Below are 21,648 nucleotides of genomic sequence, written 5' to 3'. Positions count from 1 at the left end.
CTAAATACAATGGCCCATGTTTGACTTTTTGTCGTTTTTTTTCATTTATTGTTTTTTGACACGCACATAATTATTATTATCAGGTTTAACCAGGTTTTCACAAAGGGGAAACTATTTTTTAGAATGACTTGCGTCATTTTTCGGCCAGGCTGGTGGGAGGGCATTATCAAAGTCACCTTATGTATCAAATAATTTTAGCTAGGTTTGACATATTATAGTGACCAAACTTGGTATATAGGAAGAGTTTCTGGAGACCTTCATGGGATTGTGTTTGAAGGCCCTAGGATCACGGTCAAGGACAAAGTTACTATTATTGGAAAAATGGTTAGTATTAAATAACTTAAGTAAGGGTCAACATATTGCGACCAAACTTAGTATTTAAGAAGATTTTTCCAGAGACCTTTCATGAGATTGTGTTTAGGGCCCCAAGTGTTATGGTCAAGGTCAAGGTCACTGTTGCTAAAAATAGAAAAATAATTAGTACTAAATAACTTAAGTAAGGGTTGACAAAGTGTGACCAAACTCGGTATATAGGACAAGTTTATAGAGACCTTTCATTGGATTGCCATTTGGCCCCTTAGGGTCAGTCACTGTTACTAAAAATAGATTACTGACTGGTACTAAATAACTTCAGTTATGGTTGACATACTGTGACCAAAGCTGATATGTAAGAAGGATTGTGTTTGGGGCACCTAGGATCAAGGTCTCTGTTACAAAAAATAGAAGACAGCAGTTGAAACTGAAGTCTTCTGCTATCATTAAAAAACCCTGTTTTGTCACATGGTGGTTTTTGTTTACTTTTTAGTTTGATTTTTTAATTGCTTTTGACAGGCACATATTACATCATTGTATTCACTTCTAAGACAAAGCGGCGTGGTTGAGCGCGCTGCCTTACGACAGCTCTTGTTTTTTTGATGGGCAGCAAAGAGTATGGATATGTTTATGGACAGTTCAGCATGGTTTGGGATAATATTGTTTAAAGAAAGCCACACTGATCCATCAATTAAACACAAAATAAATGTAAAATAACAAGAATAATAAAAAGTCATGTTTATAATTTTAATTTATCCCCAACAAAATGAAAAAAATACATAAAAGAAAGTATCATATCATATGACAACATGATTCGTGAATGATATGTCACTTTTAATTTAACAGTTCAAAAGAAACCGTTTCCCATTTGTGTTTTAATATAAATCAATATCACAAATTGCAAAATATGAAAAATGCAAAATACATCATCACTGTTTAGAATCTAATCCTAAAATCTTCGTTTGTACATACACGTCAGCTTCACTTAATGACTTTTTCATATCCTCATAGCCAGCATACTCCATGGCATCTTTAATTTTGAGCCACTTGTAGTCTGTGTGTTCATCAGACAACTTCACTTCAGTGTCAAGACAGTCCCTGCGAAGCTCCGCTAACCAATAAACCACCTTCTTGGGCTTGTCCCTAACCTTGTAGTTAAGGACTGACTGGAAATCCTGGTGTAATGTTAGCTGGCTTCTGGTCAGGCCTGCTTCCTCTTCAGTTTCCCTTACTGCAGCATCTAACTCACTCTCACCTGGATCAACGTGACCTGAATTATTCAGAAATGACAGTGGTAATTTGAGATTTAACCTTTGAAGACAAATTGACTGTCACTCTGTATTTGATTTTTATAGAATTTTATTTATTTCACATAAAGGTGAAAAAGAAGAGAGACTTCGTAACACCAATTATGGTTAAATTTCAATTCTGTGATTTACTCATTGTGATTTACTCACTGTTTATGCATTTCATCACTCCTTATTTTGTATGTATGTTATGCATTTCTGTAGCTTATTCACCTTGTTCAATATTTTCTGCAATAAATACTGGTTAAACCAAAGGTGAAAAAAAATATTCAAAGATCAGTCGGCAAACTTATTGTATCTACATTCTTTCATTTAAATTGATACAAGTATTTCTCATTTAATTTTAAACATATCGTCCCAGTTTGCATAATATTGAATGGTTCAGTTTGTGCTAATTCATCAATTAACATCCAAATTAAGCCCCTAATTAATGAAACAATAAATGGAGTGCAAACTTTACAGATTTCCTGCGGGCAGTTTAATGATCAGTGTTATGGTATATTGGATCTGCTGATTTTTGGCCGTAGCGGCATTTTGGCCATAGCAGATGTGCACAGTGACGATCAGTGCTTAAACCTCGGCTAATCTAAAAATAGCGATATTTGTCTTTTGATGTGGATCTAACGGTTTGGTTTTATGGGTAATTTTTCACTGTTCTCTTATTGCTGCAATACATCATGACTGGCATCATGACCTGCAGCATTTAAAGTCAGTAAGTGAGCGGTGAAAGTGTTAGCTGTTAAGTTCAGCTTTACTTAGATAGAAATAAAAATCATTAACCTTTCGGTGGTGACCAATGATAATCTCCATAAGAAGCTTTCAAAAGCAAATACTCTATTGTGTTTGTTATTCGTCGGAAAACTATCAAACCACCAGCGACAACTATTTTTGAAGTCATTTCTGTTACTTTGACAGATTCTTTACAACAGCACAAATATCATTTTCCTGCTTCCTTTCAATAAGCGTTTTCCTGATAGTTCATCGTTTACAGACGCTTGATTTTCTTTGGGGTAAAAAAGAGACAGACAACAGTTCTTATTTGCCTGTTTGGATTTAGTCTGGATTACTTCCAATATCACTTTGTGACTAGATTAGATTGTCTTTCTTCGTTACTAACATTCCAATAAATAATCATTCTCCCAGTAACGGTCAACATCAGCGTAAAAACCTGTCTCGTTTCTTGTTCTCCATATTTCTATACGATTTATCTCAGTTTACATCAAAACAGTTTGAATTAGAGATTTAACTCTTAGATGACTTATTTACGATGATGTTGATGTGCACTTAAGTACATTTCTTCTGTTACACTCAGATGATACAGTCATATTAGCTATAAGTCAAGATGAAATACAAAGATCACTTGATGTGAAGTATGATAATTGTTTTATGTGATATCTCAATGTTATGAAGCTAAAACAAAAACTATTATAATTTATTCTTTTAACGTAAACCAAATCTTTAATGTTGAATGATACTTTTTAAGACGTGAAATTGGAGTAAGTAAATGATTTCTGATACCTTGGTGTGCATTTCACTTACAGTGTTCACTTTGCTATTGAAACGAAAGCTCAGCTAGTAGACATACTACATGTATGTGATCGATGTTCTTTTTTAATAATACATCTCGAAAGCTTGATCTCCGAATAATATTATAAAAGTATTTATTGGATTAAAAGATTGCCCCCTACTTTCATATAAGCTAGTGCAGTTTGGTGTTTTAATGCTGGGTATTAAATCATCAACTCCGTATGGTATGGTGTATGGAGAGTTGTGTATTAGTCCCGTAATTATCATACCAGTACACTTTAGAATTATTTGCATTTAGCCAAGTAACTGCATTCAAAAACAGACAAAATTTGTAATATTTTGTATAAAACTGCATTTTCTTGACATACATGTAGTGATAAAACACTTATTTTTCCATGGACCGCTTTTGTAAAAAATACATTAGATAAGTTGGGAGTGTCTGAATATTTCATTAACCACACTATCGACAATATTTACCAGTTTTTGTAAAGAAAAAAGTATGACCAATTTTGTAAGTACTGTATATGATTTTTATTAAAAATGTATTTTATATCGTTTATATAAAACAGATTATTGGTTTAAAGATTATACAGATATATATAACCTGGTTTAGTGGAGAAAATTGTTTTGTAAATTAAGACTATGAACCGTTCCATGCCTATAAAAAGGGCACCATTTTGGCATTGAAATTAATCGAAAATTATGTACCTTCTGTGAATACACCTTCATGCTGACGAATTTCATTTTTAAAGTCTTGTTTAAGTGTGATCCTTTCAATGATGATATTTGTTCTTTTAAATGATATCATATCCATCCTTATTGGTACAAACTTAAAGATCGTACATGAACCCAAGCTGCAAATTTGTGCTTTTTACAATATTTGATCTCATTATATTTGATCTAATTTGTAGTTACGCGACTACATATTCACTAAATGTTTATTGTTATTACTTCTTAGATTGACTCTTAAGTATTAATAATAGTTAGATGACCTGAAGTAACATTTGACTTAGAATGGGCACAGAGATTGAGCGACGAGCCCTGCTTAATCAATGAAATATAACTTCAGGTCATCTAACTGTCTTAAAAGGACTAGACACCATGCAGATGATGCAATTGCAAGACAAAAAGAAAATTGAAATTGATATCGTTTGGAACAACGCATTTAATCTTATTAACTGGTGTATAGTTTTAAAATTTATTACACTGGGACTGTGCAAGACCTTCGTCGCTTCAAACAGGCTGAGAACTATAATACATGGCCGCCGCAGACACGCTATGCAATTAAATTACAGAGTAAGCATCTGTTATTTTCAGCATGCAAACATTCACTTTTAATACAAGTATTATATTTGTCAAAGTGTCAATTGTCTTTTTATTTCCGTCCGACATATTTTAGCCTCGTCATCGATGATGCGTACAGCTGTACATTAATTAAGAAATATAAGTTATACACATAAAGCATTCAATTAACAATATAACAGCTGACTGAGGAGATCAAAGAATGTTGCCTTGTAGGTCCGATTTACACCAAAACACTTTTGCATTTTTCATTTTCTTTCTAAAAAGACTTTGCAAGTCGAATATCCCACGGTTCTTGCGTAGTTTAAACGTATCATTTGTGTAGCGTGGATGCCGATGCTATGGTGGACTATTTACGACTCCCGAAATACTGTAATAAATATTTGCATATAAGTCAGGTCAATACAGTCGCTTACAATTTATTGTAACAAATGAAATGATCACACATTCAAACAAAGTTATCGTTTTTGTAAACACTTCAAGTTTGCTATCAGAGTGTACGAATTTAGTTACATTAGAAGCGTTCACTAAGCTTTGATTCAACTTCCTTTTTTATTTCTGTATACATGAATACTAACAAATCAACTTGCCGATGGTATTATTTTAAAGTTTCATTTACTATACACATAGTATGTTTAGTTCGGGATCTCCTTACATTTGAAGCTGGCGTCAATGGCTATAGTTTTAGAATGTTCTTTTGTATAAACACATCAGCTTCTTTTATGACTCCTCCCACTTCTTTATATCGAACATATTCAGAAGCTTCTGTGACTTTTAACCATTTGAATTCGGTGTGCTCCTCAGAGAGCTTCACATCAGTATCATCACATAATTCTGCTAGCCAGAAGTCTATTTTCTTTGGTACCCCTTTCCGTTGGTAATGGACGGTGTTGTGGAAGTCTTTATGGAGTACGAGTGGTGGTACGGTAAGTCCAGTCTCTTCTCTGGTCTCTCTCAGAGCGGCATCAAACAATGCTTCACCGGGATCTATCTTACCTGAAAGAAAAGATCATACCCATTCGGAGCTCCTCTACCATTTTTATCGAAAACAACCTCGGATGTATTTGGACGGTTTACATACTCAAAAAGAGGTACGTTTAAGTCCGCTGCAAGTAGATCGCGTAGTAATTTTATTTAGCAGTTAAACTTTATGACTTTAATCTTGGAAATCTTAATTATGTTTGCAATAATATACTTCACTGACAATCAATTTAAACTTAGATCATTAAATACAATTCTAAAACACTTCATTTCATAAATGATACAATTAAAAAAATTACGAACTACTTCAACCGATGTACCGGCATACATCCGATGTTGTTTTCGATAAAAATGGTCGAGGAGCTCCAAATGAATCATACCTTTATTTTCAAGTTATAACATTGTTTTCATAAACGTTGAGTTTTCGATGGGGAAAATGTCACAGAAAAGGACAAAAAAATGACAATATATGCATCCATATACCTTACAATATGGTTGTGTACACAGCAAACAATATTGCATTCTTTTCAAAGTTATACTAGTAAATTTCAAATCTAAAGAGTGTATTCAAAACAAGTTGTCAAATTACTCCTATTGGACATAAGGAAAAATATAGTAATTCTATAGGAAAATGTCTTGCGGGTTCTTGATTATATATTTTCAAATAAGAAAAAATATTCAAGAACACAATGCAAAAAGTGGTCAGATTAAATAATTTCCTGGTTACAATAATGCAAGCATCTTTCTCAAAAACATTGTTACATTGATCGGGTAGTCCTGGCTATTATGACACAAAAACATATTAGTTTTGTACAAAGACATTTCCGTAAAAAATGTAAATGCTTTTTGATTGAAAATCTGATAAAATCTTATCAATATTATACCTTAACATTTATGTTTTGGTCTTTCAAACAATCCTTGGCACTGTGGATGGCCTGTTAGTGTGGTTTCTATATATATAACTGGTGTGTCAATCCAATTGTCATACTTCATGGAATGTATTTATTGTATATGTTGGTTTATGTATATACAAAACGACCCTGCCTTATTTTACCTACCAAAATAGTCAAAACATCCTCAATATATCTTGTGTCATTAGATTAAATTAACACTAGCAATACACTTGCGAGTTGAAAGCAATTAATGTTTAAATAATCTAGTACATTAAGGTTTATCGATTAGTGTTATGACTGACATAGTTTTCCTCGGTTATGACTGACATTAGTTTACATTAGCTATTATTAAGTAATTACAGGCACTTATCTGTAACAGTTCGGCGACACTCAAAAGAATGTTTTGGTCCGATTGTTTTTGCCTGTAAACAAAACTAAAAAATAGTGAAATCACGCTTGTCGCGCCTACAGCCTTTCGACACTTTAAGCACTTTCATTTGAACGAAGGCCAGTATTTTTGAGGTGGCAACGTTTTCCTCGGTAGGTGAGCATAATGTTATGGAACCAATAACGCCTTTCTGCTGCATCCCCACGTCAATATTTTGAAGTAAAATGAATGTCATCATACGTTATTGGTACATGCTGTATGCTATAAATAGACCACTAAAATCCAGCCTTTAAAAATAGGTCTACACTGGGAAACCTCCATGGTACATGTATACCACGAAGGTTAATAATAGCTAGGATGGGTTTTCTCAGCTAGGCTATGATCTAATACTTGTCAGTTTATTGACTTGAATCAAATAATATTGACTGATAACTAGTTAACACCGTCTGTGGTATGGCCAGTAGTAACAAGAAAATCTTACATGGTTTATATTATAAGCGGTCAAAGGGATGAGCACACTTGAAGAATTACTAGCATTCAAAACTATTACTTTTAGTACGGCAAACATGTATATAAGACAAAACTTAAACGTACCTTTAGGAGGGGACCAATGTCCCTCCGTGTTAGAATGTTTCAAGACTAAGTACTCTACACTGTCCACAACTCTCCTGAAAACTATCAAACCTGCAGAAACGATCATTGTGAAACGTAGTCAAATATCCTAATAGCTATATTTTCACCTGCCGTTTTGTCCTTACACAGGTCCGTTAATACAAAACGACATCCAGTTTGTGGAGGAGGCGGAGTCTAGGTTAGCTGTTTGTGTCACGTTACAAGATCAAAATAACGACCAAAATGAATATGCATGCGAGATGAAACAAAATTACCTCAGTACTTCTGGGTGGCGCCCTAAAATGCACATAAAAGGGACATACATTGTATATACTAGATCAGAGCTAAACATTATGCAATAGTGACCTACGCCTACTGGTTGTCCGATAGCTCATTGGGCTAATGTTTCTTATTATCATATACACGACTTCGAATAAAGGTTCTTGAGTCTTGTATCTCACTCTTCAAGTATTCTAACATCTGGATGTGACTTGGTATTCATATTACTTTTTTCTCATGTCAAGTATGACATTTCATCAACTCAATTTAAGTCGTGATGGCGTCAAGGCGGGCTAAAGGCATAATGCAGCCAAAAAGCTCGGGCAGACCTTGATAAACTCAAATAAATAGACAAACAAACATTCTTCTATATTCATTTAACGGTTAATAAACAGCATGTTCAACCTACATGCATGTATACACTACGACATATACATTAAGCTAACTGTTACAGATTGTTGTCTGCTACATTTTTATCGTTGGGTTAAAAATATATATTTCTTAAAAATTAAACAAATTAGATTTAGTTAAACATCCGTAGTTCAAAACCTTTTATTTTTTTCAATTTCGATTTTTACAAGAATAGCCTTTAGTTTAACTGAATTGATGGATTACGAAAATCTTTAAATGTCAAAGAAAGTTGACTTGACTCAGTTGAGTGTATTTTCGGATATGCTTTCCGGATAATGGCATTCACATGGCTATAAGTAAAACGTAAACATGGATATGCCTGTCAATTTTCCAGAAGAAGAAAATAAGCATCGCAAAATCAGAAATGCGTTTAGTGATTATGGAATGAAACCCACACTAGATGTTGGTAAATTGGGTTACGGGTTCTTGAATACAGGTCAATTGTGTAGATTTGTAGCTTGTCATCCTGTTTTACCACTCAACACAAAATGTGAATCCGGTGAGTGACATAGACTTAAGTGTTTTTAGTTTGTGCGAGTAAGAACAAGCTACCTGATTAGTTCAGTTTGTTAGAGCGTAAAGCTTAAGTTCTGGCAGTGGTTGGTTTGAATCTTGGTCTAAAATAATAGATGTGTTATACAGGATTCTTCCAATCCTTTTTGCCATATCAAAAATCATAATAAAAATCTGTCAATATACAATTGCTTGGACTAGTTTGTGTCTATGTCTGGCTGCACTTTATACCTTAAATTGACTTCAGGTCACAATATGTAATTACAGTCACACACGTAAGTTGTAAATTATAAGTTCAATGTAATACTGTATATATTTTCAAGTAATTTAAAGCTATATTCTAATGATAACATTTAATCTTTTGTATTATTTATAACAAAGTGTGTGTTTTAATGCTTTTTAACCTAAATAAACATCGATGCAAAAAAATAAGCTGCATAGGTTACCAGTTTCTTAAATCTTGCGTGCATTTTTCATTTTTCTTCCAGCAGTCATCAAAAGCCAGAATGCAGGGTTGTAAACCTTTCTTAAATTTTTCATTTGGTCTCACACTTTGCAGTTTCAAGCAATACAGTGATTACATTTTTATATATATAGCAGAGAAAAACAAATGAATGTTAATTATGCTACGTGTGTATGTTTGTAGCTTTTGACCATTTGCAACATTCGTTCCAGTGGTGTTTCCAGTTAGAGACAGAGTGATAGGTCCAGTTAAAAATGAATACATGAAGCTGAAATCATTTGTATCAAAAGTCAAAAGACTTCAAAGAGAAACAAAGGTAATGTTGCGGTCTTATGTAGAACAAATGATAAAATGATGAATAAAAATAAAATCACTCAGAAATGTTATGTAATGTAACGATACAGTAGTATATAGGGAATTTGATATTATTTTTTATTGGCCCCTACGGTAGGCATATAGTTATCGTCTTTCTGTCTGTCAGTCCCCACCATTACAAACCAATAACTTGCACAGAGACCTATAATTTGCTAATCTGACATGACCAACAAATGAACCCAATCAATTTTGAGGTCAGTGGGTTAAAGGTCAAGTTTGTGGTGACCCTGAACTCAAAACCTGTTGACATTCAATAACTAAAGCTGAGGCACAGAGACCCAAAACTTGGTAGGCAGGTTTGTCATGACTAGTTGATGAACCCTATTTATTTTGAGGTCAGTGGATCAAAATTAAAGCAAATAACTCTTGGGCATAGGTACATGTACCACATTCTTGGTAGCTAGTTTGAATTCTACCAGAAAATGAACCCTGTAGATTATGATGTCAGTTTTTCATACTTTTTTCTCTATTCTAGGTTTTCAGTATCCTGTCAAAAATATTTCTAACATTATGTAAAATGTTCACAAACGTACATGTTCAAGTACAAGAGACATGAGCTGAGCTCCAGTTCATCTTGCATTGACTTATCAACTTCTATTCATACCTTGCTTATCAACATGGGAAAGTAGGGAAGTTTTTAATGATTAAAATGATAGATATTTAAGGCTAACTATTAAACGTAAACAAGAAAGAAGAAGAAGAACACATGATGTTTACAAGCTTGCTTCCAAAAGAATAATTAGAAACCAAGGTACAGTGGAACCCCCGTTAGCTCATACTTGCTTGGCTCAAATTCCTTGTTTGATCGAATTGGATGAATAGGACTGATTTCTTTATTCTGAAGGTAAGCATTTCCACTTGGCTAAAATTTTCCAAGGCTTGAGATATTTTCACCTTGGAGTTCGAGCCAACGGGGTTCAACTGTATTAATTGATGAATTGTTGTTAACCATTATAACCTTTTTCTTATATTGTCTGAATCCAAAATTGTAGGTGTCAAGACAAGATCTTCATATCTGAACTTAAGTTTACAGTAAACTTGATTGATGGGAATTATGTAGGGTCCTCATATAATTGTGATATGATTGTTTTGCAGAATGTGCGGAATGCCAGGATTCGGGAGGCGGATCTTGTACTGGGCATCATACAGCAGGCACGGCTGACTAAGGATGTGGACTTGATCTCAATGCGGGACAGAATGGCTCCCTGGTTTAAACAGCTTCTCAGTGAATATGTCGATAATGAACAGATTAGTAATGTCAATGTATGTTTTCATTTTGCATTCAAGACATTTGACTGACTGTTACCTAATATGAGCTTGGGAAGAAAGACAAGTGATGAGAAAAGCACCATATATTATATCATATATTTGAGTTGTTTTCTTAATGCTAAATACTTTATAGCGATGAGCTCTTTTTAAAGCCAGCAAAGGAAAGCATATTTTAATTTAGCAGTAAATGATACATGTACATGTAGTTCATGTATATACATGCACCCTATTTTTTCATTTAATGTTTTACATGTACATGTTTATGAAAAATGTTATATGCCAATAATTAAAAGTAACTTAAAATAAATGTATAGAGTATATCTTTCAGCTGAATAACAGCATGTATGCTGGAGGATGCTTGGTATGTATCCAGAAGAGAAATAACTTGTTTCTAGTCTCCGCTGGTGGCCATGACTTCAAAACCATTTGTATCCTTTTGTTTTCAACCATTAAATATTCAATGTACATGTTGATTCCAAATAACACTTTTAGCAAAACCAAATAACTGCAAAAAGATCCCTTTGGGAGAAAGGTAGTTTATGAAAGATTTACATGATGTGTATGTTTATATGTATATGGTGATAAATAATACTTGATTACACTGCAAATTAGCTCTAGCCTTCATAATGTGGCTCATATACATGAGGTGGAGTAAAATTACTTGTATTGTAGTACAAACAAAAAAATATGCTTAAACTGGAAGGCATATGCTTACGCATTCGCTGACATTAGAATGCATATTCTTACATTATAATGCATATGCTTACATTGCGAGTAGCGTACCATGAGGTATACTGGGAAACTAAGTTGTTTGACTTAACTGTATATAGATTTACATCATGTACTGGACCGTCAGAAGGGAATACTCCGGTCTAACCTGCTGTCCACTATTGAGCTGCCCAAGACTATCTACGGAATCACCGCCCAGGAAGTCCAGGGCAAAAGTACAGTTTTCTATCTGCTCTAAGTTTGCTTTCATCAGACACAATAAGAATATTTGCACAAACTGCCACTTTTGTTGTCAAACCCCACTCATGGTGCAAGGAAGTTATCAAACTACCTGGTGTCATGGATGTTTTAGTCATCCACAATCTAGATATCATGTAGCAAATACCTCTGGTGGTGGTAACGCCAGGGTTGTCAAATCATGCAATGTGATACTAAATGTACTGCAGCTTTCAATATGGGGTTAATCGTTGGTAAAATTTGCAAAAAGTGTTGATTTTTTTAAAACAAGTTATGAATGCTTTGAATGGAAAGGTTTATTGCATACCTTGTTTTTATATGTTTATAATTATTACATGTGATGATAATTTGACAAAATTTCCCTTGCTTTTTTTAAACTGCCTGAAAGTTAAAATTTATTAGAATTATGAAGCTTTGATTCCTAGCTTTATGATCTTTAATGACTATGTGTTAGGATGAACTAAAATTAAGCCCAGTTGGATTATTTGCCTCACATGGTCATTATTGTAAACAAATACTTTCTTAATTTTATTGATATCATAATGATTTTTTTCAGCGCTACTTTCTGAAATGTCACTGAGTTGTAATATCAAATTCAATGTATCAAATATCAAAAACGGGCAGATGTATGTCTGAAGGCCCACAACTGTGTGTAACTGCTCAAATACTGTCTAAAGTTTCATTTGTGCCTGGAGCCAACACCCAAACACACAAAAATGAGGAGCCTGTGCATCATACACAATGACTCATTTTGGTAGCTGAGTGTTATTATCTTTAATTGGGTCTTGTACAATTAAAATCTTTTGATTTTTTTAAGCTTTTGAAGCCTTTAGTTCAACATGTTGATGTACATGTATATGCCAGGTTTAAACCAGATATAGTATATGGACAAGCAAAAATATAGAATATTTAATTGTGTCTTTATCTAACATACAAGAAAAAAATCCGAAAATTTAATTGTGTTTTGCTTAAATACAAATAACATTTTTAGAAAATGTGATCCTTGCTCATATACAATCCCAATTTAAGACAAAATTGAATTGTGTGTATTGTTAAACTTGATAATACTCCTACCATGGTCTCCTTTATAAACATTTGTATTGTGCATATGCAGGTGTGGTATGTGTATGGACAGACGCAACATGTTACATGTATAAGGTGAAGAATGCCGCCCTGAAGGAAGCGATGAGGGTGGACCTGCCAGAGGACCCAGGGGGACTCTGCATGTCAGCCTCCATCAGGTGAGATGCTGTTATAATATTTTCGTGTGGAGAGTAGACTTTTTTACTGTACATGTTATGGTTATGGTATGGAATGCTTGTTAAGGGTATTGCTAATACTTTGATTATGTTCTCTTTTGAAAAAAAACATTGCTACTTATGCACTACAGTGTAAATACTTTTTAGAACAAAAGTATATAGCAAATTAGCAGTGCTGCAATGAATAAGATTGGATTCTGTAATATATTGAAATAAATTTTGACATACATTGTACACGCCAAAACAAATAACATGTATCTACCTTTTCAACATTTCCATGTTGGTGAGTTTTATCTCCCGCTATCACACATCTTTTAGTTTTTACTTTTGACAACAATGCTGGTGATTTCAGCCCATACATTCTCGATGAGTGTGTGTTAACCACCAGCCAGGGCCAATGTTATTTATGGACCGGTGACAAGCTGACCAAATGTGGCCTGCCAATCCAGCCAAGGTTTGCTGTGAGTGACAGCTGGAGTCACGCCCACTTTGGTGCCCATCCCAGGGAGCTGCTCTACTGTGACCAGACTGCACTACAGTTACTTGACATTAGGGTGGGTGCCATTCCATGTGTTATTTATTATGATAACTTGTTCCTGGATTAATTCAATTCAAGTGTTAAATGGTTGAAATTACTGCCGTTTAAAACATTAATATTTTTTTAGCTGGGGAAATCAAAAATGGACACGGAAATAAGTTTTTGTGTAGTTGTGATTATTTAATAGGACTAAAATAGCTTTTAATATGCTGATTGGTCACCATTTATAGTCATGATGTCATTATTCATAAAAACCTACAAGTGATAAATGGCTGCCTTGTGGAGTTGACATGGTTTAAAACTATCTAATACAAGTGTTTACAAGACGGGGCCCCAACTACCTGGTTAAAATTGGGACCCAATTTCCCCAGAGAAATAAGGTAGCTTGCTTTTATGAAAAGCTTTTTGCCTAGTTTAAATCAACATTAGTCTGGAGCTGACTGCAGCCTTATGAGCAGATAAGTGTCTAAGGAGCTGAGACTAACAATAAGGCACCGGGGGTTATATACTTTTACGTGACCTTAATAAGAAATTAAATCAGTCATAATACCCAAACTTGTATTTCAGACACCAGCTAAAGAAGGTGTGGACATGTTTGCACTGCCCAACAAGAGCTTGCACATCAACGAGCGCCTGCGAACCTGCTCTCCTCACCAAGCCTCCACCTTCTATACCGTACTGGCAACAGATTTCTCCCTCATGCTGGTGGACCAGAGGTTTCCAAGGCAACCTGTATGTTTAGTCTTACAGTTTAATATCTAGAAAATATTGTCTGTGGAATCTATTCTGTGCATAACTATTATACTTCTACATATTTTGCCCTTTTCATTATATGGGCTTACAAGTATTGTGTAAGTGCAAAAGATATCTACTATCAGTGTCCGCCTAAATGTATAACAATAATCCACAAACATGTTTTTCAGTGATTATTAGAATTTGATTAGTTTTTAATTGAAATCTGATTTTCTTTCTTTTACCAGGTTGTAAAGTGGGATCACATGCTACATTCCCCACCCCAGTACATCTGTGGCCTGAGCCTTTCCAGCCTTGGGGTGGGGCCTGACAGTCAAATGATCTTTGTGGGCAGCCAGTTCCCTGCAGAGGTTCACACATTTCAATTCACAGGAAACCAGCCTGTACAGGTAGTGGGCTCGCCACATAGAGTCGCCAGATACAGGTAGATGTTAGCATAGTCATAACTATTTTAATTGAAAATTCCATATGTATTTTATTCAATAGTTATCCCATAAACTGACTGCTTTTCTCAGTATAGTATGTTACAAGCTGTCACATATGCAATCATGTCAGATTTTTCAATCTGTATAGCAAGCATGTGATCATTATCATTATTTTTGCATAAGTTTTACTATTTTGTATTCCAGCGACTTGTGCCGATGGGGAGTGTTTACAGAGCAGTGTCAGGGCCTGCAATCACTTGAGGAGAGGCTTTGTGCCTCCCTGGCTGGCCTTGCTGTGTGTGACCAGAACGGCAGACATTCAGTATTCCAGGTACACACCTGGTAACATCAACAATAAACCATTGGTTGTCATTTATCTACCGGTGTTCTACTCTGTAACAAAATGTCTTGACAACAACTCTGATAAAAACAATTTTCTTCTTATCTTTTGTGTTAAACATATCTTAACACAGTCACTTGTCTAACCGTGCCCTTAGACTGGTATGAAACCATTGTATTTTTATGAATGTAAAATAATGCTGTACAATTTGTATGAAGAGAATCTGTCTCAAGATTATACTTGTTTCAGATGGACAGTCATGGTGAAATATTTCACCAGGTTTTTACAGAGATGTCCTCCTTATTGACCAATCAAGATGTGACATTCTCTGCAGGCCTGGGTTCAGATGACCTGAACCCGGACCCCATCGCTACCAAAATTGCTAGGGAATGGATAGCCTCTTGGGATAGCCTCACTTTGGCTCACACCCAGCAGAACATGGCCCTTACAGATGTCCGGGCAGCCATGCATGGCAAGAAAATTACTGTGACTTATACCATTAATACATTCACTTGTATGATAATGCATTTGACAATAGAAATTGATGCAAGGATAAGTGAGTTATAGTTAAGTAATGTACGCTATAAAATGTCAGATTCTGATAAAACTGTTGCTTTTGGATAGTGTTAAAGAGGCTGTACTCCGTATGATGAAATAGCAAAAAAAAAAAAATTGTCGAAAACTGACTTAAACTTACCATTGATGTGTACAATACATTGAAACTTACTAACTGAAATACCACATAGTTTACAATATTTTTTTTTTTCGCAGGTTTTTCGTATTTTTCCTTTAAAAAAGATTACTAGGTATGTCTACCTAGTAGAATTTGTTCCTTATGCGTGATTGGCTAGTCGATGTTATCACGTGATATTACCAAGTTAGGTATATAGCTTAAATATTCCAACTTGTTAGGGTAAGCCTTCGTAGCACAGTGGATACAACACTGGACTGCAATTTTGGCGACACCAGTTCGAACCCGGTCTTCGTCTCGATTTTTTTTTTTTACATTTTGGTATTTTTTTACAATTATGATGTGAAAGAGTAAATAAAATAATTGTCCTGAGATTCGTTACAGAAAAAATGTCATCTTTAGACTGGTGATGGGGAATTAAAGAAAAGGAAAACTTTTAAATTTTAGAACTATATGTATGATGCATTAGAGAAATCAGTGAGATTATATGTATGCAAAGGAAATACAAAATGCAGTAATCTTATTGATGAGCCTATTAAGATGTGTTTTCTTGTTGAAAAAAGTGAAATATGTATTTATTATACTTCCTGCAGGAATAGTTTACCTGCGTGAGAGCCATAAGAACTGTTGCCTGTGTCGACGAGAGCTGTACCACACGCCTGGTATTCTCGGGGATGTCTCCACTGGTGACCTGTGTAATCGCTGCCTTGTCTCCACTGATCGGGCATACCACCTCACACAGGCACACAAACAAGTATGGTTGGGTTATGGGTGTTTTTGAAACAAATAAAACAAGTTATGCCAAGACCAGTTACATATGTTAACTTTTAAACATAATGTAGTTACAAAAAAGAAATCTGAAAGTTGAATAATCTGCAAAGAATGAAATGTGTGATGGGGATCTTTGAACCAATAAATATTTAGAAACAAACAGATAATTGCAAATTCGAATGATCAGTTTTTCTGGTACCTTCAGTATTTATTCCTATTTGTACTGGTCAAAAATAATGTCGATAGTTTTAGTGAATGGATTTCTTTTATAGCATTGAATGAGTTCCCAGTCAATTAAGCTGGGTGTTACAGTGTGATGTTGTATTTAGGAGCAGATGATTGGTGATGAGGTGTTGTGGGAGCCAGTGGGTCTATACGGGGTGGAAAACCTACCCCAGGGGTCAGCACTCTCCCGCCTTCTCCTCAAGCACTGGGAACGGGACCTTGACATTGATGAGGAGCTGAAGCTATGGGTATGCAGAGATAGGGCATACCATGTGCTGGTGATTTTACCAGAAGTTGTGGTACATTCAAAGCACTACATGTGCAAGGATATTTAAAATATGAGAGTTCAGTTTTGCGAAGCTCTTACCGTTGTCATCACAATTGCATGCCTCTTAAAATACTTATGTCAGTACTGGCTATCTTAAAGTAGCTTAACCAAAACATAATAAAGGTATTAATGATAGGAATAATAGTCATTAAAATGATGTTATACCTCAATTTTTGTACACTATAGGATTCTGAAGTTATTGAACTTCGCAAAAAGAAACTAATCCAGTCTCAGAATGCTGTTGCAAGAATGGATGAAGAGAGTGTGATCCAGAGACTACTTGGCCTGTCCATTCCACCTAGTGACCTGGGTCTGAGTGAACCAGTAGGGACTAGGAAATTTGAAGTTGATACCAGTTTACTGTTGGGAGATGACGCAGATATGACCTCTGAAGTATCTGATGTCGTGCCATATATGGACTCAAGTGGCACACTGCAAGGTGAGAACAAAATATATGTAAATACCTGCCCTTCCACACATATCTTAAAATTTGTGAATCCTCATTAATAGGACATTTTCATATTAAAGGTTTATTAGAGCATAGCCTGAACCAGGCTTTTCCAGCAAGTCAATAAATTCAGATAATGTTAATGTGAGTGATGACTTAATCTAAAAATGAGAACATTTAAATAATTTAAAGGGGGCTTACATTATGGTTATGTTGAACAAATTATTCTCAGAGTAATTTGGCTGAGTTTCTCACACACAGCAAACTAGCTACTTTTGGCTGGACTATTTCATGAATAGGAGAGCTTTACTACTCACCTTAGCATTGGCGTCCACGTCACACCTTGGTTAAGGTATTGCATGTAAGAACACATAGGTTAATATCTCAGCAACTACTTGATGTATTACGTTGAGACTTCATACAATGGTATTTAACCACCCAACCTACTTGAATACTCAAGTAAGGTAATTCTATTTTGCATATATTGCTAATTATGCCCCTTTATTATTTGACTTTGAAATTCTGGTTAAGGTTTAGCATGTAACCACATTGAAGCCAATATCTCAGCAACTACAACATGTGTTGCATTGAAACTTTATGCTTGTGTTACCTACTTACCGGTTATTCATCATTTTGATAACTTACCATTCAATGCAAATAATTGCTCTTTATTATTCAACATTTAAAGTAAAGTAAAAGTTTTGCATATAAGCACACAAAGGTTAATATCTCAGCAACTATTTGATTTTTGCATTGAAACTTTACTCAACCATCCAACCTTATTCAATAACCAAGTTAGTATTAAAACTATATTGTGCAAATGATGTTGACTTTGAAATTCTAGTTAAAGTTTTGCATGTTACCACATTTAAATCAACATCTCAGCAAATACATCATGTTTTGCATTGAAACTTTATGCACGGGCTCCCAAACATCCAACCTTCTTAATTAATCAATTTTGATAACTCTATTTTGTATACAATGCAAAAAATTGCCCCTTTATTTTTCGACTTAGAAATTCTGGTAAATGTTTTGCATGTGAGCACATAAGTCAATAATTCATCAACGACAGATTATATTGCATTGAAACTTTTTACAATCAACTATGTTAACTCTGTTTTGCATATAATGCTAATTTTGTCCCTACTAATTGAATTACTGGTATTAATGTTAAGCTCATGTTTAGTGTTTACAATCATGTCTTTGCCAATGAAATCACCGCACAGATTCTGATTAAATGATTGAGAAAGCTTTTAACAACATGACTGCCAAAGCTTCATTTAATCATTACATGGGTTTGGGGTTGGTTCGCATTAAGAACTGGCTAGTCATCAGTCATTCCTGCGAACACTCATATAGTAATTCATTTTTGCTTTTCTAAACGTTTAAAATAGGCTGCCAGCTGAGCTAGAATTATGCCTATTTAATGATTCAGTAATAAACTTTTGCTTTATATAGAAGGCCCAGAAGTACAAATAAACTAATTTATGTATTCTTGTTCATAAAATAATATGTACCGGTACCTTTTTTGTTTCAAGCTATGACATTATTTAGTGAATATGGTAAAGTTAAGAACAGTAGAACATATTTTTGTCAAAGTTTGCTTTTGCCTTTCAGCCTCTAAGAATGATCCACAGAAAAATGCCTTATCTGGAGCTGCACAAATGAACCTATCAGATAAACCTTTCATTGCTTCAAAGCTGTATGAACCACAAATTGAAAACTTACGAAGATTAGCAAGTCCAAAATCAACAAGTGCCAGGAGTATAGTATCTAGTAGTACAATGTGTGACAATGATGAAACAAGCTACAAAGTGAGTGGCTGGCTGGGACTAGGAGGGGACCAGGTAGAAAAAACTTCCCAATCAGTTGACAAACTGGTCCCTGTGATAAAACCCACACCATCAATGGGAAAACTGAACATTTTATCATCAGAGATGAACGAGTCTGCTTCCTTGTTCTCGAGTGTGCCTTCTGAATCTTTGAGAAAAAAGAAATCAAAACGAAAACATTCGAAACACAAACAGTCTGGGTCGTCCATTTCTACAGTGGAAAACAATAGTGTACAGAATGCTCATTCCCAAGGTTGTTCAGAGCAAAGTTTAACTGAAAACTCCCAGCTTACCTTCACTCAGGACATATTAAAACCATCGCAAAACTCATTACCTGAAATCAACCCATCGCAGTCACCACATAATGTGACTTTCAGTCCGAATGGTATATTTGGGAGCCAGATGACAACATTCAGCTTGTCTGGAAACTTCCTGTCTTCCCAGCCATTGTCAACTCTAGGGTCTGTGACAATGCCAAGCCCAAGAAAGAAAACGCCAAGAAAGAGATTACTCAATGACTTTTTCTGATATCACAAAGAAAACCAGAACTTGTTTTTCTACCCTGCTGAAAATGTTAACAAGGTTTACAAAAGAGACAGAAGGTTTCAATTGCTGTCATTTGATTCATTGTTTATGACCATTGATGTTTTTCTTAACAAGTATGCCATTTAAAAAACATCACAAAGAGCAAAGGGTATGTTGACTTTTGAAAGGGTAAATTTATTTGTTTATCATCAGAAAAGATTGAGAGTCATTTTAGTTTGAACATCTTCAAGGTCATTGTCACAAAGAGCAGCATAAATTCTATTTTTGAATCTTTTAAAGGTTTTTTATACAGTTTCTTGTTTTTCATAAGAATTCATAGGTCTATCATAGAGATGGATTGTTGACAACTTTGTGCAAATGGTACCTTATGAGATAACCTTATGAGATAATATGACTAGAAAAGAGGTTATTACTGAAAAATATTATATGAAACACACAGATGATTGCTAGAAGAAATTTGTTTCAACACTACGTTATTAGTTTAGTTAGTTCACTTTTTATCATACCTGTGTCTGTTTAACATGGTATCAATCACATTTAGTTACAGCAGTATTTACTATTTTGAAGTATTCAACATATAATGCACTTAATTTTCTTTGTGTTAAATGTTTAATACACTAATAACTTTTTATACACAAGGTAATAATAATTTGTATTATTATATCCCACCGAATGGAAGGTTTCTGGAGGAGGTATTGTGTTGGCGTTGTCAGTCTGATCTGTCCATCCATCAACCTTTCATCTGTCAAGATCTTCTTGGTAGGGATTGGGCAGATCAAAAACTAGTTCACCAGGTCAAAAATCTGAAACATTTCTGGAACGCAAACAAAATCATATTTAATTAGAATGTTTCCCTTTGAAGAATTATTGAACAAATTTAAAACTGGATCACATGCAATCAAGAATTGGTTGACTAGGACTAGTCTTTTTTGTCTGGAACATCAGTACCATATATTGGTAGGGAATGGTAAGATTATGTTCAAACTTGCTCACAATGTTAACCTTGTTCAAGTCACAACTGCTTTTAAAAGTTGGTCACAGGGGTTCAGAAACTAGCTCACTAGGTCAAATCTATGAAACACCGGAAATATATCTGGTCCATTATTTATAAAGCTTCATCATAATAAAAAAAGATCATTAGTTTGAAACTTAATCACGAGGGGACAAACACTAGGTTACTAGGTCAAATCTAAATGCTACACAATTTACCATTTCTTTTTTATTTCAAACAATTTAAAAAAAAACTCGTATCTCATATCCAATGTTAAGAAGAGTCCATCACTCTGCAGCCATATTGCATGTTTTTGTTGAAATATTTCATCAACACTTGTTTCCTTCAATCTACTTGGCCTAATCAGATGGAGGATATGAATTCACCTAATTTGCTTGTTTTTATTTGAAATCTTTAAAGGAAAAAGTTGATGTGTTGTCAGAATAGGTGGGAAAAACTTCAGCCTTGGCTAATAATAGAGAATTTTAAAATAGTTCCAAGATATTTTCATGAAACTTGGTTGCCGGAGACAATTCGCAAATGAACAGCAAGGCCCATTATATCTCTGGCATTAATAAGTGTTGATTTATGCTCTTTTTGCGACTGAAGAAACAACAACAGACGAGCGTTGATATTTGCTCCCCTGCACTCTTGTTCTCATTGGTTATATTAGTGATATAAATGCATGCTTTTTATTCTTTTATTTTGAATGTACTAGTTCATAAAGAATTTTTAATGTTGAAACAGTTATTTTATATACACAGCACTTGTATTAATAATATGTGATTGATTCTAGCAATATGTTACGGATAAAATGTTATAAACACTGAATTTGTATGGTTTTAGCATCAGCACTGTATTGAAATGTTATGAAATAAATAAAAATATAGAAATGACTAAAGT

General features: G+C 34.6%; 3 protein-coding genes across 5 annotated transcripts; 1 reads left to right on the top strand and 2 right to left on the bottom strand.

Annotated features, from left to right (window-relative positions):
* Nucleotides 1-1,045: 1,045 nt before the first annotated feature.
* Nucleotides 1,046-2,604, bottom strand: LOC128228755 (bis(5'-nucleosyl)-tetraphosphatase [asymmetrical]-like). The gene is made up of 2 exons (XM_052940252.1): nucleotides 2,400-2,604; nucleotides 1,046-1,582 (listed from the first exon to the last, which is right to left on the bottom strand). Exons 1-2 carry the CDS (start codon nucleotides 2,515-2,517, stop codon nucleotides 1,242-1,244), a joined length of 459 nt encoding a protein of 152 aa, XP_052796212.1. The 5' UTR covers nucleotides 2,518-2,604; the 3' UTR covers nucleotides 1,046-1,241.
* Nucleotides 2,605-3,769: 1,165 nt separating this feature from the next.
* On the bottom strand, nucleotides 3,770-7,486 carry LOC128228798 (bis(5'-nucleosyl)-tetraphosphatase [asymmetrical]-like). 2 transcript variants are annotated; one of them, XR_008259983.1, is made up of 3 exons: nucleotides 7,305-7,486; nucleotides 5,104-5,444; nucleotides 3,770-4,818 (listed from the first exon to the last, which is right to left on the bottom strand). XR_008259983.1 is itself a non-coding variant. In XM_052940299.1 (2 exons), the coding sequence occupies exons 1-2, from the start codon at nucleotides 7,408-7,410 to the stop codon at nucleotides 5,125-5,127; spliced, it is 426 nt and encodes a 141-aa protein (XP_052796259.1). In that variant the 5' UTR covers nucleotides 7,411-7,486; the 3' UTR covers nucleotides 4,830-5,124. The 2 variants fall into 2 exon arrangements, 1 of the variants encoding a protein (XP_052796259.1); XM_052940299.1 differs by lacking the exon at nucleotides 3,770-4,818 and having other exon boundaries at nucleotides 4,830-5,444.
* A 599-nt stretch (nucleotides 7,487-8,085) lies between these two features.
* LOC128226707 (uncharacterized) lies at nucleotides 8,086-21,647 on the top strand. Of its 2 annotated transcripts, none has more exons than XM_052936695.1 (15): nucleotides 8,086-8,511; nucleotides 9,201-9,304; nucleotides 10,459-10,626; nucleotides 10,961-11,060; nucleotides 11,463-11,576; nucleotides 12,713-12,839; nucleotides 13,210-13,411; nucleotides 13,963-14,127; nucleotides 14,376-14,572; nucleotides 14,778-14,904; nucleotides 15,163-15,385; nucleotides 16,198-16,358; nucleotides 16,705-16,848; nucleotides 17,115-17,367; nucleotides 18,994-21,647. In XM_052936695.1, exons 1-15 carry the CDS (start codon nucleotides 8,322-8,324, stop codon nucleotides 19,734-19,736), a joined length of 3,018 nt encoding a protein of 1,005 aa, XP_052792655.1. In that variant the 5' UTR covers nucleotides 8,086-8,321; the 3' UTR covers nucleotides 19,737-21,647. The 2 variants fall into 2 exon arrangements, with proteins under 2 accessions (XP_052792655.1, XP_052792656.1); XM_052936696.1 differs by lacking the exon at nucleotides 8,086-8,511 and adding an exon at nucleotides 9,839-10,207 and having other exon boundaries at nucleotides 8,532-9,304.
* The last annotated feature ends 1 nt before the right edge of the window (nucleotide 21,648 follows it).

This window comes from Mya arenaria, chromosome 3 (genome assembly GCF_026914265.1).
Source record: "Mya arenaria isolate MELC-2E11 chromosome 3, ASM2691426v1".
In the NCBI taxonomy this organism is placed as follows: Eukaryota; Metazoa; Mollusca; class Bivalvia; order Myida; family Myidae; genus Mya; species Mya arenaria.
The sequence above is the reverse complement of the archived record's forward strand: the minus strand, read 5'-3'. Positions and strand labels throughout refer to the sequence as shown.

Coding starts and splice junctions, on each gene's coding strand:
- LOC128228755 (XM_052940252.1), bottom strand. CDS start 2,517: ATGACTTCAAAAATAGTTGTCGCTGGTGGTTTGATAGTTTTCCGACGA. Junction 1,583..2,399: donor TCATTGGTCACCACCGAAAG/GTTAATGATTTT, acceptor TGAATAATTCAG/GTCACGTTGATCCAGGTGAG.
- LOC128226707 (XM_052936695.1), top strand. CDS start 8,322: ATGGATATGCCTGTCAATTTTCCAGAAGAAGAAAATAAGCATCGCAAA. Junction 8,512..9,200: donor CAACACAAAATGTGAATCCG/GTGAGTGACATA, acceptor CATTCGTTCCAG/TGGTGTTTCCAGTTAGAGAC. Junction 11,061..11,462: donor CCATGACTTCAAAACCATTT/GTATCCTTTTGT, acceptor AACTGTATATAG/ATTTACATCATGTACTGGAC.
- LOC128228798 (XM_052940299.1), bottom strand. CDS start 7,410: ATGATCGTTTCTGCAGGTTTGATAGTTTTCAGGAGAGTTGTGGACAGT. Junction 5,445..7,304: donor ACATTGGTCCCCTCCTAAAG/GTACGTTTAAGT, acceptor CTTTTCTTTCAG/GTAAGATAGATCCCGGTGAA.